The sequence below is a fragment of the Nipponia nippon genome, unplaced genomic scaffold (assembly GCF_047370975.1).
Source record: "Nipponia nippon isolate SJK-2023a ecotype South Korea unplaced genomic scaffold, ASM4737097v1 scaffold_6, whole genome shotgun sequence".
NCBI lineage: Eukaryota > Metazoa > Chordata > Aves > Pelecaniformes > Threskiornithidae > Nipponia > Nipponia nippon.
This window is the reverse complement of record NW_028262380.1, coordinates 9,422,365-9,437,786: the sequence shown is the minus strand read 5'-3', so window position 1 is coordinate 9,437,786 and position 15,422 is coordinate 9,422,365. Positions and strand designations below refer to the sequence as shown.

Below are 15,422 nucleotides of genomic sequence, written 5' to 3'. Positions count from 1 at the left end.
CGGTGGTTATGTGCTCACTGGCCACGCTGGCCTAAACCGCTCAGGACGGCTTCGTGAGGTACCAGCGCCCTCCCCGCGGGCAGCGGTCCCTCGGCGCGCCCGGCCTGCGTGACCTTCCCGGCACGGCGGGGGATGAGCGGGCTGCGAGCCGCGGCCCCGCCGCACGCCGTTTCCACGGTCCCCTCGGGTGAACAAGTCCCGCGCTGCCTCTGGGGCCGCTCACACGGCCTTCTGCAGCCCCGGCACCGGCAGGAGGTCCCTAACAACCCGCCCCTCCAGCGGCTGCCGGAGAAGAGAAGCGCTAACACGGTCAGCGTGCCTGAGGGGGGACTACATCTCCCAGCATGCACCGCGCCTCCCCTAGAGCCATGCTAACGCCTAGGACTACAGATCCCGGCATGCTGCGCGCCCCGCGCCCGCCGGCGGCTTACCGTGCGCCCCCGAGGACTACACTTCCCGGCGTGCCCAGCTCCGCGGGGCGGCGCTATGCAAACGCGGCCGGCGGTGGCGGCTGGGCGCTCCTGGGCGTGTGGGGATCGCAGCGCCGGGCCCGGGCGGCGGGACATGAGCAGGCCGGCAGCCCGCCGCCGCCGCTAGCCCGCCGCCGCCGCCCAGCCGTGCGCCAGCGACAAGATGGCGTCCATGCTGCTACAGACCTGCGGCCGGCGGGCCTGCCGCCTCCCCCGAGCGCTGCGCCGCCAGCCCCAGCTGGGTGAGGCTCCCCGTCTCCGGCGGCGGGGAGGGAAGCGCGGCCGCCCCGCGGCCCGGCCCGGCCCGGCCCTGGGGTGCGGTGCGGCGCGGCGCGGCCGCCCGGCCTGCGAGGCCTGTGCTGCCGGCGGCGCCGAAGGCCTGGGAGGGAGGGAGAGAGGGGGAAGGGAGGGCGGGCGGAGGCGGCGACGACGTCTGGGGGCTCCCGGTGTGGGCGGAGAGGTCGTTGCGGGAGGGAAGGGCCGCGGCGGGGCCCCGGCGGAGTCCCCGCCGCTCCGTCCCCTGTCAGGGAGCCGGGGCTGGGCACGGCGCTTCCCCCCTGCCGCCCTCGGCCGCTCCCGCTGCTCGTCCCGGCGGGGAGCCGCTGCCGGCTCGGTGGCGGGGCCCTCGCTGCCCGGCTGCCGCGGCCGGGGATGGGCGGCTCGGCTCTTCGCATCTGCTCCCCTGCCAGGGCGGTGTGAGGGGGCGATTTCCCCTCGTGGCGGTTAGGACACATCCAGCTCTGAAATGCCAGCTGGCCGAGGAAGGAAAACCGTGTGGATTTCATTACGGTACAGGAGTAAGCGACTGCGTTTCAGTCCTGCCTGCCTTGTTCTCAGTATAGCTGGGCTGTGAAATCGTGTTGTCACTTCTCAGTAGCCTTTAAGAAAGTACATGAGGTTACTTTCTTAGTCAATGTTAGGAAGGAAATGTGAATTTACCTTTTTGCAAGTGGCTTTGAAAACTTGGGAAAATAAAAAGGAAACGCAGTGCGTGTTGCTGTTTCCATTAATAATCAAAATAATTTGGCGGTTTAAATATCTGTGGCCGGTGGAGTTTAATGGCATGAACCAGCTGATAACTTGTGACCTATGTGAGGCCTGTGGTTGCTTTTTACGTCCGTGAGCTGGAACGGCAGGGAATGGCAGCGAGGAGCGAGTGAAAGCTTAACAGGAGCGGTTTGACCCTGACTGGTCACGGGAGTGCTGTCAGTGAGAACAGGGTATATCTGCACATCCACGTTTGGCAAACCTGATCAACCGTATGGATGCTTGTTCGTTTTGATAAACAAGCTGTCTTCTTGGTTACCAATAATCACTCAAGTGTGGTAGCTTGTTCTAGTTGATGTTTTTTTAGCTACTGTTACAAAGACATTTACTTAGGTTGAGCTTGTACAGTGACCTGAACAAAAAGCTGAGGTATCTTAGCCATCCAGTTTGTTTAAAACAGGGAAGAAAGACATCCATGTACCTTCGAGTTAGATGGGAGCTTTGATGCTTCTTGTGGCATAGTATAAGAAGAAATACTAATGATCACTACATTTTTGCATGATATAAATCTCACTCCACGTGAAAATTCTCATTTGCTGAGATACTGCGATAGAATCAAATCGTTTGTGTGCTGTGATGCACTATGCTTATGATATAATCAATGCTTTTAATTGGAGTGTTAATCTATTATTAACACATTATTTTGTGGTGTAATTTTTCATATAGTGTTTTGCTTTACTTAGCTCATCTTCTTTGCTTTACGTGTAAGTAGTCTAAGATTAATTTAAAGCTAAGTGCTTCTAAGAATCCTAAATGTTCTTCCCGTAAAGATGAAGCTGTTAAGTACTGCAAGCTTATACTTCTGTAGGGACTTATTTCACGTTAGCCTTTTATTTTTAAAAACTCTAAACATAGCAACAGTACACAGCTATTCTACATTTAGAACTTTGATTTTGAAGTTTCATTGAATTTAAAAGTAAAGTTTCTCATGACTTCTTTTCCATGAGGAGTATGTTAACATATAGCTTTTCTGGCACTACCGCTGTTCGTACTTCCAAACTGAATAATCCTAATGCAGGTTTCTTAAATGAACAGTATTGAGTATGGTAAGGTACATTCACCTCGTTTAGACAGTTCTGGATATCTGTATTATCTTAGAAGCAAGGAGTATGGACTTTGCTCCTTTCTGAAGAAAGTATATATTTTATTTCAGGGCTGGCTTGCCCTTGGGTAGCTGATTAGAACACACACTGCAAAACATAAAGAGCTTTTGTTGTTGAAATTAACAGTTATTTGCAGAATCTTTTGGTAAAATGATGTTTCTGTGTGCCCGTTCACACTCTGAATGGCTATATGACAAGAAGTGTTTGAGTCAGCATGTTTTCTTATGGTAACCTTGGAATTTTGTTCTTTGGCCCCTTCCTTAGCATTAATGAGTCTGGTTGGAAAAAAAATAAAGATAAGTGAAGTGAAAGTGTCCTGCTGTTATGGAGTTTTATCTGAGAAACTCTAAGCCAGTTTTGATCTCCAGATCATCCTTCTTGGTCCTAGCGGTACCTGTCCATAGCAGGTAATGAGGAGCGGCTGAGGGAGCTGGGGTTGTTTAGTCTGGAGAAGAGGAGGCCGAGGGGAGACCTTATTGCTCTCTACAACTGCCTGAAAGGAGGCTGGAGCGAGGTGGGGGTCGGTCTCTTCTCCCAAGTAGCAAGCGATAGGATGAGAGGAAATGGCCTCAAGTTGCACCAGGGGAGGCTTAGATTGGATATTAGAAAAAATTTCTTCCCTGAAAGTGTTGTCAAGCATTGGAACAGGATGCTCAGGGAAGTGGTTGAGTCCCCATCCCTGAAGGTATTTAAAGGCCGGGTAGATGTGGTGCTTAGGGACATAATTTAGTGGTGGACTTGGCAGTGCTAGGTAAATGGTTGGACTCGATGATGTTAAGGGTCTTTTCCAACCTTAACGACTCTATGATTCCATGTCCTCTACTAGTAGGGCTGTCATTTTTGGCACCTAGGCTTTGTGTGCTTCCTGGCACTCAGGTGAGAGAAAAGGTTACTGTGCTGCAGCTTATCCCTCAAGACTTTGAGTATTTCTTCGCTTTGCTCAGCTGTTCTTTAAAGTCAGGGACATCCTTCTCAGATGAAAAGAAGGAATTCAGCTACTGATTTTTCTGTAAATATTGGGGAGTATCAGAATGCCTTCAGAGATTCTCAAGGCTTTGATTTTTGAGCCAGAAAGAGACAGGTTTTTCCCTGGCTCTACTTGCAGTAGCCGTGAGTACCTGTTAAGAGTTTGATAGAGCTTGAGATGGGTAAATCCTTTTCCTTTGACTTCATAATGCCATAGCTTTTGCTGTAATATCAAAGCCTACTTAGCATGGAACATCCCTTGATTATTGAGATTTTTCTTCGGTAAGTTAACCTATCTCTTTTTTTCCCTTCCTCCCCCTTTCCATACCTTCTGATTGCCCCACCTGATTTTAGAGGTATCTCTTCCTCTGATAATGAGGGTGTTTTGGAGAAGGCTTTTGGTGATCAGCTTTGGGTGCTGCGTTTTCTCAGATAGAACTGTCTACTTCAGGTTCTGTCATAAGCTATATCTTAGCTTAGGTTATATCTTAGCTTTGGTGATAGAAAAGTTGATCACTAGCCTCTAAAATGACCTTTATATCCTGCTGTCTCTTAGGATTGACCAGAAATAGTAGATTCCAGATGGGTGAAACAACCTATGGCATGCCTACTCCAGCCTTTAATTTTTGTTTTGGTTACAGTGAATTCTGAAAAAAATTGGCCAAAAAGAGTAGAGGCATTTGCAGTCTTGCTCATGTGCTCTTCCTTTGTTCTGTCCAGGAGTCTTTTTGCACTTGGTATTGGCTCACTATTTAGTTCTTGCAGCTAGGTATCGCTACAAGAGGTTTTTTAAATTTTTTTATGGAGATTGATTCTTTTCTAGTGGGCTTGGGGATGATTTTCAGTGATTGTAGATTGCATACAGCCACTAGGTAGTGTTTTCTGTAGCTGATGGTGCTTCCACAGTGTTGGATGGTCCGAAGGCTTTCAGGCATGGCCCTTTACTGAAGCATGTGAACCAAATTGGATAATTTATCATTTGATGGTCTCCTCAGTTTATTGCCAGAATAGATGCTGCTTGTCACTGTACCTGGATAGACGACGCCTGTATAGGTGTCAGTCTTCCTTGTGGGCTTCATTAGTTATTATTAGGACTGATTCTGAGTTAATGTTTTGAATGAAATTCACTTTGGGGAACACGTCATTTGCTGGAAAGCTAACGTTTCATATTTCTTGGATCAGTCTCTTGCCCTTCAGGACAATTTGTATCCTTTGCAGTGAGGTCGAGGGATAGAGCTATTTTTATATGGTGCTAATCAAAATGGACAGCAGTGTACTGAAATGGTGTTGTGGTTTCACCTCTCTAGTGAAGTCTGTTTAGGTTCATACTCACAGTTTTTGTGTTGTCCTGCTTAAAAAAAACCCCGAGCATTTTCATCCTAGACACTTGCCAAGTGCTTCATTTGGCTCATCTAATACTGTGTTGTCATGGAGCCATTAAAAATTACGCTTGCTTTCAGTGAAGTTGTTCTGCAATGTAGTTGCTTGTCTGAGGGACTTGGAAACCTGTCTTCAGGCAGTTGAACAAGTGCAAGCAGTACCTGGCACGCCCACAGAGTTCGACTGTATGCGTGGCCAGTTTGCTTGAACACTTACAGAGATGTCAGCCGTCTTACAGAATTGCTTCTCACCTGTTTTCTCCTTTTTATTCTATAAATTGGGATTACAGATTGAGAGAAATAAGAAGAACAAGGCATGTGCTTTGACTTATGTTGGAATAGGATGAGGTCTTTGGGCTTCAGTACTTCACAAGGTTATTGTCAAAGCAAAAAAAAAAAATTGAGTCTTGGCTGGTTGTGATACACAATCATCCAAAGTGTGAATGTGCTTACAAACAGTGCACCATAAGGAAGTCCAGTTGCTGTTAAGCAGCATCTTTTTTTGTGCTTTCGGTAGTAGCCATTCCTAAATAAAGGTCGGTCTTTTAAATCACATATTTGTGTACATTTCGCTTTATGGATAAATGTCTTCCTGAATTTCAGAATTAATGCTAATTATTGGTATTTTTCTAGGTAACTTGGGAGATCGGGCATGTCTTAGCTGTACATCCCTGAGGCTGGCAAACAAAATGTGAGTAAATACGAACTTTTTTCCTAAACTCAAAACTGTGCAAAACCATCAGCTAGTACGCTAGGTTTAAATCTTCTAGGCAAAGTGTGAAAATATTAGCTTCATCTTGTGTTATTGACAGATTAAAGGAAGTCTGAATATTACTCTCTTCACCTGCTTGGTTGTGTGTGGGAGAAGGAAAGTGAGATCTTCCTTTTTTCGCCCACTTCCTTCACTTACAATATGAAAGCAATAGAATATTAATCTTGTTCTTCAGTGGTTCCAGGTGATATCACGGGATATCATGGGCTTCTTGCATACTTTCTCTGTGGAGTTCCATAGAGTAAACATTCAGTCAAAGCTGGTTTGAAAAACACAGTTGACAATTAGGAATGTAGATTATTTGAGTTGTATCTTTATTAAACCAAAGTAGTCTACTGTATGTTACAGCCTTGGGTGAGGCTGTCCTGGGAGATGGTGTCCTCTTCTGAAAACAAATCCAGCTGCTGTGTGCTCTTATGGAACTTAAGGAGTTGGATGTTGGCAGAATCCATTCTCTGTTGCTGACTTGGCTCACAAGGCATACTTGTGGATATGAATTTCCCAACGCCTTTCCGTGGAATGTTAAAATATGTATTCTCTAGTTTATTTACAGTCTAACTGCCCAGGAAACAGTGACTATGCTTCAATTTCCTAAGTTTCCATTTTAACATAAGGATGTGTCTCTAGACATAACTCTCTGATACAAAACAAAGTAATTTCTTTCTTTTTGAGTCATGCTGGTTCTGTATCACTTACTGTATAATTAGTTATGGGAGTTTTTTAATACATAAAGCATTTTAAAATCTCTGCTTGCTTTTGAGTAGGTTGTTATATGGGGCCTCTGTCTTGGAAAAATGGAAACTTACAGTTTTAAGTCTGTTATATGACCAGCAGAATATTGGGACAGAAATTCTTGTTATTCTTTTGAGAAGTTTTTTTGTTTTGTTTTTTTAACCAAAAGCTGCTGTTGATGTAATGTTGCTGCTTAAAATAAAACAAACTAGTGCCTGCAGCCCATGTGACACAGATCCAAAAGCCAAGGGACTCTATTAGATAGAAGCACTGAGGACAGCTTTGGGTAGAAGTTCTATGTCCGACATCCTGCTAGTGAAAGTGTGTTCAAAGAGGCACATTTCTTGTGAAATTTTTTTTCCTGGCGGATTCAGAACCAGTTCTGCTGGCAGAGCTCCCTTCCTCTCTGCATGCAGAAGAGTGTGGATGTATGTAGGTGGAACCTGGTCTGCAGGCCTGGAGCTCTGCTTTTGGGAAATTACTTAGCATGGATGGATTGGTTTCTGCAAGTATTTTAATCTGGTTTTGAATATGTACTTTATTTTCTTAAAGGAACCATGATTTTCATTAGTTAATGTCTGTTTTCTAGCTAGTCAAGAAAATGTTTTGTGTAGCTGTGTATCAGCAGTTGCCTGACCAGTGAACGGTCAGATGCTTAAAACTTCACTTTGAGGTAGAAAATAATCACGTGTCTTTAAGAAGTAATAATTTAGTCAATTTTTTTTGTACAAAGCTCTATTTGAATGACATTAAATGGATAAAACCATTAAAGTAATTTAAAATTCATTGGATGCATGTGATAATGAAGCTTATAAAGTACTTCTGGCTGAAAATTGAGTGAGTGAGGTTAATACTGCTAATACTTATAAGTGTTCAATAATTTTTTTTTCCTTAAAGCATTACTCAGAACTGTAGAGCCACTTGCACCTATTTTCTGTTCATTTTCTGAACATTTCATGTTCAAATACACGTTCTGATTTTGTTTTGGTAGTACAAGGGCTCAGTGAAGAAGCACCCCAGTCATTTCTGTCCTGTAGATGACTTAATGCTGCCATTTCAGTTTGAGGGACACCTAATGGAACTCAAAATATTTTATCTACTGTTTTAAGTTTGTCATACCGTTTTATAAAAGTATGTACAGTCCTACTATAATGAATAGTTCTTCTGTGCGGATAATGAGTGTTTGGGATGTTTGAGCAATGCATCCCTTCTAACTTCCGTTTACATTTAATTAAAGGAAAAGAACAAAATTCTCGATAAGGTAGAAGAGTGTTGGTTCTTTGTGCCCCAGCTCAGTACCATGATGGAAGTTTGTGCATAAAGTTTCTGCTGAAACAGGAAAACTAGATGCTTGGAGATAATCAAAGAGGAACTCTAATGAAACTGGATTTCTCTGATACCAGTTCTCTTCCTCTAACTCACCACCTATCCCAGGTCTACAACTTGTGTTTTTTTCTCAAGTGTTTTGTTCAAACGGGAGAAGTAATAGAAGGGGCTTTATGTTACTTGTGGATTTACAGATCTATTTTCAAATGTAGCTTTCTAAATGGGAAGCACTTCTGGTTGCTACTCTTTATGTAGCTGGAGTAAAATAGCTACCGTTTCGAAGTTGTTTAATGGAAAATTCCCTGCAGGTTATTTTTTGTCATGAAGTACAGCCAAGCGTTCTTTTCAGATATAGATAACCTGATCTTGAGAGTCACAGGTTTGGATTTTTTTCTTAAATATGCAGTAAATATTTCTCAAATGATGCATTTTATAAATACATAAACTTATATAACTATACAAATATATTATATATAAACAGCTTATGATCTGTTGCTAATTCTTGAATGCTTTTTTTCTTCTGAAGGACTGTACACTTTAAATATTGCACTAGTGTCCCTCCTGTTTACGCATACTCCAAAAAAGATCGCTACTGTTGTTGGACTAAAGGATCTGAACAAATACACTTTACTCTTACGAGCTCTTCTGGCTCATGGACGCCGCTAGCAACCATGGGTGTTTTAGGTCCCCAGTACCTTCCAGTTAGGTGGTGGCATTCTTCACGTCCCCTTCAAGATGACTCCATAGTTGAAAAGTCACTGAAGTCCTTAAAGGACAAAAACAAGAAGTTGGAAGAAGGAGGTCCTGTATATAGTCCAACAGAAGTGGAAGTTGTGAAAAAATCTATTGGACAGAGAATTGTGGACGAACTGAAGCACTATTACCATGGTTTTCGATTACTGTGGATTGACACAAAAATAGCTGCAAGGATGCTCTGGCGGATACTTCATGGAAACACCTTGTCTCGTCGAGAACGGAGACAGGTACTGAGTAAACACCAATTTCGTTTGAGTATGCATAGCGATTGCTCCATTTTTATTTGAACTGAGTTGGTTCTTTCGGTTGTCTTCTGTTCCTAGAATTAAAATTGCTAGGTGTTTTTCCCTCCTCCTCCCTATACGAACGCTAAAAACCTTGAATTTGACTCCAAAACATTTTAGTCTTGTTCCCCATTATTGACAATAAATGTGATGTTTTCTAGCTGGAACAGCAGAGGATTCTTCTGTTTTGTCATGTGGACAGCAGTTGTGGTTTGTTCTCAAGTTCTCATCCATGTGCTACATGTGTGTACATGGTCACTTTCTCTGCTTTTTCACTCCAGCTGGAAAAATAGAGGGAAAACACTTCTAGTAAAGGTTGGATTTGTGCCAGTTCTGTTGTGTGTTGTTGGTTTTGTTTTTTTTTTTAAACAGAAGAAAAGCTGCAGGCTGAAATGCATGATTGATAATCAGATGTTAGTACTATCTCAGTTATATATAAAAGTTAAATATATTTGTGAGATAATTTTAGTCCAAAGAAGATGATTTGAGGAAAGTTTTTGTTTTATACTTTTATTTTTCTTTATGGCATGTAGCTTACATTTATGAAACTGTAAAAATGCAACTGATAATTTTAAAGAAAAGGGAAGAGGGGATGGAGATGAAGTCTCGAGTTCAAAATGAGAGTGCTTTCAAATTAGGATAATATACATGCATTTCAATAGTAATTTCAGTTTGTGGATGAAGTAAATACGCGTATTCAACTAGAATTAAAAGATGTGTGGATATTTAAAAACATTTGACATGAGCTTTCATATATGGAAAGACTGCAAAATAATAAGCTCTTTTAAAACTGGTATAGTTTAAGAATTCTTTTTTTGAAAGAATACATTGGTATTCAGCATCACCAGTTCATTAGCAATATATCAGACATGCTGATGTAATAGTTCTCATTTTACTGTTTTTAAAGACAAGTTGTTTAAGCAGTTTATACAGATAAAATATTCAAGTCTGTCTTGCCGCTTTTTAAAAAACAAACAAAAAACATTTCAGCTGTTGCTGAAAAAAATGTACTGGAAGAAATGTTGGAGAGTGAAAAGTGTATGTACTCTGGCAGCCGGAGTTAATAGCGCGGCTTCCAGTCACGGTCTGGTTCTCTGCAGCTTGTACACTGTAAATGCAATGTGTTAGGTTCACATCTCTACCTTCAAAAATTTTGTTGAATGATCAAAAATATGAATATTTGCTCATTGTTTTAATAATTTCCTGATAAAATTCAGTACATAGTTGAACATTTTCATGTGTAATTAAAAAAACATCACATCTTAATGCAGTATGCAAAAGTTCTTTTCCTGTATTTGCAAGGTTAGACAAATAACACAAATTGTTAAATGCGCATGTAGCAGTTTTCATCCGTGATTACATTTGGTCTCTTTCTGCAACAGCACTGGTTGATGGCATGTGGTCTCAGCATCTTCATGATACTTATTTTTGCCCTCTTCCTTATGCTAGTACAAGAGTATGTTTGGCAGCTGATCCAGCTGAAATGTTGCTCTGCAATAAATACAACAGTCTGTGCTGACATAAGAGAGGGGATTATGTAGTGCCAGGAAAGAGTAACTGAGGATAGCGGGGGAATGAGGACCGCAGGATTTCTTGAAGTAGCAGTTCTGGCTTGTGCTGGCTTATGGAGAGCTTTGGAAAACTTGGAAAACCAAGTGAGACAAATTAATTCATGGTTTAAAACAGGATCAGGAATCCTCCAGAGGGCAAGACTGGAACCATTGGTTTTCCTGCCTGTTTCACGTTCACTGAGCCATACTTCTGAGAAATTATACAAACAACAGTAAAATATGGATATGATGGAAACATTTCTGTTGAAAGATCAGGACTGTATTCTAGAAGGCATGATCCTTTAGAAGTAATACGTTATCTTTGGACACGCATACGTTATTCCGTCAATAGATGGATTTATTCATTTGACTGCCCTTTAGTTCTGTCATCTAATGATGATAGAGCTGTCTTTCTCATATTTATGTAGTGGTCGGCATTTGGCCTTCCTGAATTCTTTTTTTTTTTTTTTTTTTTTTTTTTTTTTTTTTTGGCAGATGTGCAATTTCAGTACTAGTTCCATTATTTTAAATAAAATAGAGTAACAAGCGATAGGACTAGAGGAAATGGCCTCAAGTTGTGCCAGGGCAGGTTTAGGTTGGATATTAGGAAAAATTTCTTCCCTGAAAGTGTTGTCAAGCATTGGAACAGGATGCTCAGGGAAGTGGTTGAGTCCCCATCCCTGAAGGTATTTAAAGGCCGGGTAGATGTGGTGCTTAGGGACATGGTTTAGTGGTGGATTTGGCAATGCTAGGTTAATGGTTGGACTTGATGATCTTAAAAGTCTTTTCCAACCTAAATGATTCTATGATTTATTTTGGAGGTATAAATTAGTGTTTACATTGACGTAGCCTGTCTCTTATGTAATGATGCGTGTGTCTGTATGCATGCAATCCAGTGTAGAAGATGTAGAGAAAATAGTTTTGAGGACGACAGTAATGTTATTTTCTCAATCTAGGTTTTGTGTTTTCTTTATATGGAGGCAGAGGACGTCCTGTCTCTTGAACGGAGTCATGGTAGGCTTAGAACTTAGGGTTGGTGAAAAGCAAGCCAGCCTACAGCTGAACAAAACCCTTTACATGTGCTTTTTTAAAACCTTATTTTAAGTTTGTTTCAACACAGTTAATTTTTTATCAGTTCAGCCTTAAATTGTATACTGACGGATTTAAAGAAGTGTTAAAAGTTTGATGCCAGATTAGTTACAACTTTGCAAAAGTTGCTCCTGAACTTAAAAAAAAAAAAAAAAAAGTTTGAAGTACGTACTGCTTTAAATGTATTAAACTGCATATGAACTGACAGTCCTAGAGAAATCTTATCTTCATGCAGCCTGACAAATGAGTTATTTCTGCCTGCCCTTTCCTTCCTCTTTGGCGCCAATAATGGAAAGATATCCAAGTAATCTAACCACATTAACAAGCAATTGCAGCATGGCTAATGCAAGGGAGCTATTGCTTATGTAAACCAAAAGTCAGTTCCAAAATTCTGCTTGTACAGTTGCTGGTAGGGTTTGGATTTAACAGGATCACATATCTGCACTTCGGAGAGAAGGCAGGAAGAAGTAAAACATGCAAAATATGATACTGGCTGTTAAAAACTAACTGCTCTAGTGCTGTTTCCTACAGCAGGACGGTTCAGGACATGGAAGTGAGGTGTCGAACGCTATGGAGTTTGCAGCAAGTATATCAGCTTTACAAACTCTTCCGCCCCGCAGAGGAGGGAAAAGTGGAACACGTGAACTGTACCGGCAGATACAGAGTAGTCACAAGTTTTTCATGCTGTGCTGCCAAATAATGTGTGTGTAATTATGCACCATTGTATTAGGTTCCTGTGAAAAGGTGTTTCCCTTGAGTTAGCAGAGAGTGCAGTTTCATGATTTATGTAAGCTGATCCAGGACAGTGCTGGTCGCTGCTGCGAAAAAGGCCAGTCCTGCTCGGTGCTCAAATTGGGTTTTCCAACACCTCCCTCCCGCCCTTTTGGTTTGTACTGATCCTTCCTCGCTTGTCTGTGTATGTATTTGTGTTAATTTTAGCTGGATCAATGGTGTAGCTTCACATTGTGACTGCTAGTGTGCATTTGTGACTCTTTATACATTATCTGAGGTGAGCATTAGGTTAGCTTAATCCGGTTGTAAAACTGCTTCCTTAGATATGGATTTTGCCTTGTACAAATATTTGCATGTGCTGTCTAAAGATAGATACTGGGTAAAAATAAGAACTCTGTATTGCACTCTATAGAAATTTTTGAGGGTTTTTTTAGGGAAAATGTACTTGTTTTTCTGACTTAAAATATTCTTCCAAACTTCCTTACATCTTTGTGAACTCTCTGGTAGTCATTTATCTTCTATTGTTGTAATGCATGAAAACATCTTGGAGCCTGTAAACAATGGACCAAAGCATCCCTTCTGGGAAACGGAGGTTTTTATATTCAAAGAAAAATGTCGAACTTTGGATCTGTGGAGTTTTTGCATTCCTCAAACTGTATTTAAGATTTTGGCTGGTTTTACGCTAAGAAAATTATGGTTAAAGTTTTACTGGTTCTGTATTCTAGCAAAGCAGTCCTAGCGACATGCAATCTATACTGGTTCTTGCTGCTGTTGCCCTGGATTGGCATGAGCTGTGAGGAGGGGATGGAGGGGGAAGCATGCATTTACTCGTGTAATAGCATTTAGGTTGCCAGTTTTTGCCAATCATCATAGCTGTGTTTATCAAATCACGATGTTGAATGGCAGTGCTGTGGCAGTGTTGTACTGTAGTGTACGTCTGACCTTCAGCCTCTGATTTAGGCACTGACATTATTCCCAATAACCAGTTATTTGCTTTGTAAAATAAGGTAGAGCTAAGCAAGATCTGCACTCCCCAATATAAACCAAGTTATTAAGCTTCCAACAAGTACTGAAAGATTTGATTGTAGACTGTACAGCCTAATATATACATTTGTGGGTATATAGAAATCAGAAGGACAATATTTATTTTATGCAGTTCAAGATGCAGTAATTAATGCATCAGCCTGCTTCAGAGGATTACTGCTCTAGAAAAGCAGTGATTTAAAAAAAAAAAAAAATCTACCAAGCTGGGCTCATTACCCTGGATTTAAATGTACATTACAATTGTTATAAGGCAGAGGGGGAGGGATCTTTCATTTTGTTCTTGATTACTTAGTCCATAGTAGCTCATGCATGTAAGAAGTGGTGGAGCACAAATAAAGATGAATAAAAGAAGTTAAGCAGCTTTAACGACAACAAATGACCACCTCCTGTTTTCAGGTGCTTTTAAGAGGTTTAAATGAGATACTTGTTCAATAATCCTATTGAGACACAGTGAAGCTTTTGAAATGCTTTCTATAGTGTTGAAAACTGGTGAAACTCTAGCACTCGGTAGTATATAGAAACTTGAAGAAAAAGATACTAAAAAGTGACTTTGTCACATACTTTTTCTGTGTTATTTTAAATTTCCTTTGTAGCAAATATATATTTGTGTGCTTAAGTGATAACGTGAATGATCGTATCAAGTATTTTTTAAATATATAACATTTTGCTTATCAATACATTTCTTTTTTCTTTTTTTCTCCCCTTCCAGTTTCTTCGAATATGTGCCGATCTTTTCCGCTTGGTCCCTTTCCTGGTTTTTATTGTTGTCCCATTTATGGAATTTTTGCTTCCAGTAGCTCTTAAGTTGTTCCCTAATATGCTTCCCTCTACGTTTGAGACAAAGTCTAAAAAGGTAAGCAGGTCTGAATTTATCATCCAGTAATATGTTTTGAAAAAATTAGAACTTTCTTTGGTAAAGAAAGAAATCAGAAAAATTCTAAAAATTAGAAATCTTTCTTTGATATCTGGGGAATGCTTTTGTCTGTCTTTATGTTGTTTTGATGATCTTGCTGTTAACATCTAATAATGAAACTGTGCCACCCTGATTTACCTTTTTGTATGTGCAGGTGCTTAGCTATCAGGGCTGTAATCTTCTCTTGTCTTTTTTGCTATCCTTATCTCCATTTTTTATGACCCTTACAAAGCAGAAATGAAAGCCCTGAAACTCTTTTTCTAGTTTGTATTAAAACGGGCAGACTTCGTTTTAACACCTGTAGTCCTTATTCTTGATGCAAGGTTTTTTGTAGGTATACTAAATATTTTAAAAGCTTCTGATACATTGTTTTGTTTAAACTTTATTTCTTTTAGTTAAGTTCTCTGGGAATTGTTTAGAGCTTTGTAAAAACAAACCAAAAAGCCCCACAAGTTTTCACTTTCAGAGCACAAAATACTTACATGAGGTTCATACATAGTGAGCTCCCAGTGAGTCACAGATGTAACCAATCATGATTGTACACTTGGATCTAAGTAACCATTAATTTCTAGTTCTGTGATAAATTCCTCTTTGTTTGGATGAGATGTAGTGTAGGATTTCTGTGCTGGATACAAGAGTTGGGAATTGCCCATACCAAAGTTGGTTAGTTTCTGGGTTTTTGTTACTAATTCAGAGGGTGCGTGTTACTTTTAGCAGGTGAGGCCACTCATGTTGCACTTCACTCTGTTAGCATTGCATCTCACTCTTCGTGGAGCTTTGAGCTGATCAACGTATTTTTCAGTGTGATTTGGGGATCTTTGGTAAGAGTGAATGTCCTCTTGTGATGTGCTACAGCAGAAGTTCAGAAGTACTCCACATAACTTGTCTGAGGGCAGAAGAAATGGTATTTAATGCATGTATTTCTGGAAAGAACTTCTAAAACCAAATACTGTTTTTTTAACAGGAGGAAAGATTGAAGAAAGAATTGAGAGTAAAGCTTGAAGTGGCTAAATTCCTTCAAGACACGATTGAGGAGATGGCCTTAAAAAATAAAGCAGCCAAAGGAAATGTTACAAAAGATTTTTCAACGTTCTTTCAAAAGGTAAAATTTTTTAAAAATTTATATTCTCTTCCAACCAAAAAAATAGCTTGATGTTTTATTTGGTCTATGGTAATCATCAGATACCTTTATTCTGTTGGATTTGAAGGAGCAGGATGTAGTAGTTCTTTTAGGATAGATTTCTTTTTTGCAAGTAATA

General features: G+C 40.8%; 2 protein-coding genes across 7 annotated transcripts in view; one reads left to right on the top strand and one right to left on the bottom strand.

Moving 5' to 3' along the window:
- The window catches only part of NSD2 (nuclear receptor binding SET domain protein 2), a 103,946-nt gene extending 103,383 nt beyond the window's left edge, over positions 1 to 563 (bottom strand). Inside the window, exon 1 of one of the 2 annotated variants that reach the window (XM_087737883.1) lies at positions 432 to 563. The gene's annotated coding sequence lies outside the window, so the exon portion shown is untranslated. The remainder of the gene's footprint in view (positions 1 to 431) is intronic. The other variant, XM_087737886.1, reaches the window with a different exon arrangement.
- Positions 564 to 571: 8 nt separating this feature from the next.
- The window catches only part of LETM1 (leucine zipper and EF-hand containing transmembrane protein 1), a 34,355-nt gene continuing 19,504 nt past the window's right edge, over positions 572 to 15,422 (top strand). For 4 of the 5 annotated variants that reach the window (XR_015700087.1, XM_087737890.1, XM_087737892.1 and 1 more), the window contains exons 1-5: positions 572 to 712; positions 5,599 to 5,656; positions 8,322 to 8,778; positions 13,960 to 14,103; positions 15,128 to 15,265. Coding sequence is in view for 4 of the 5 variants with exons in the window: in XM_087737890.1 (XP_087594016.1) it covers positions 634 to 712; positions 5,599 to 5,656; positions 8,322 to 8,778; positions 13,960 to 14,103; positions 15,128 to 15,265 (876 nt within the window). In the remaining variant the exon portion in view is untranslated. Of the gene's footprint in view, positions 713 to 1,030; positions 1,260 to 5,598; positions 5,657 to 8,321; positions 8,779 to 13,959; positions 14,104 to 15,127; positions 15,266 to 15,422 lie in introns of those variants that run through there. The other variant, XM_087737891.1, reaches the window with a different exon arrangement.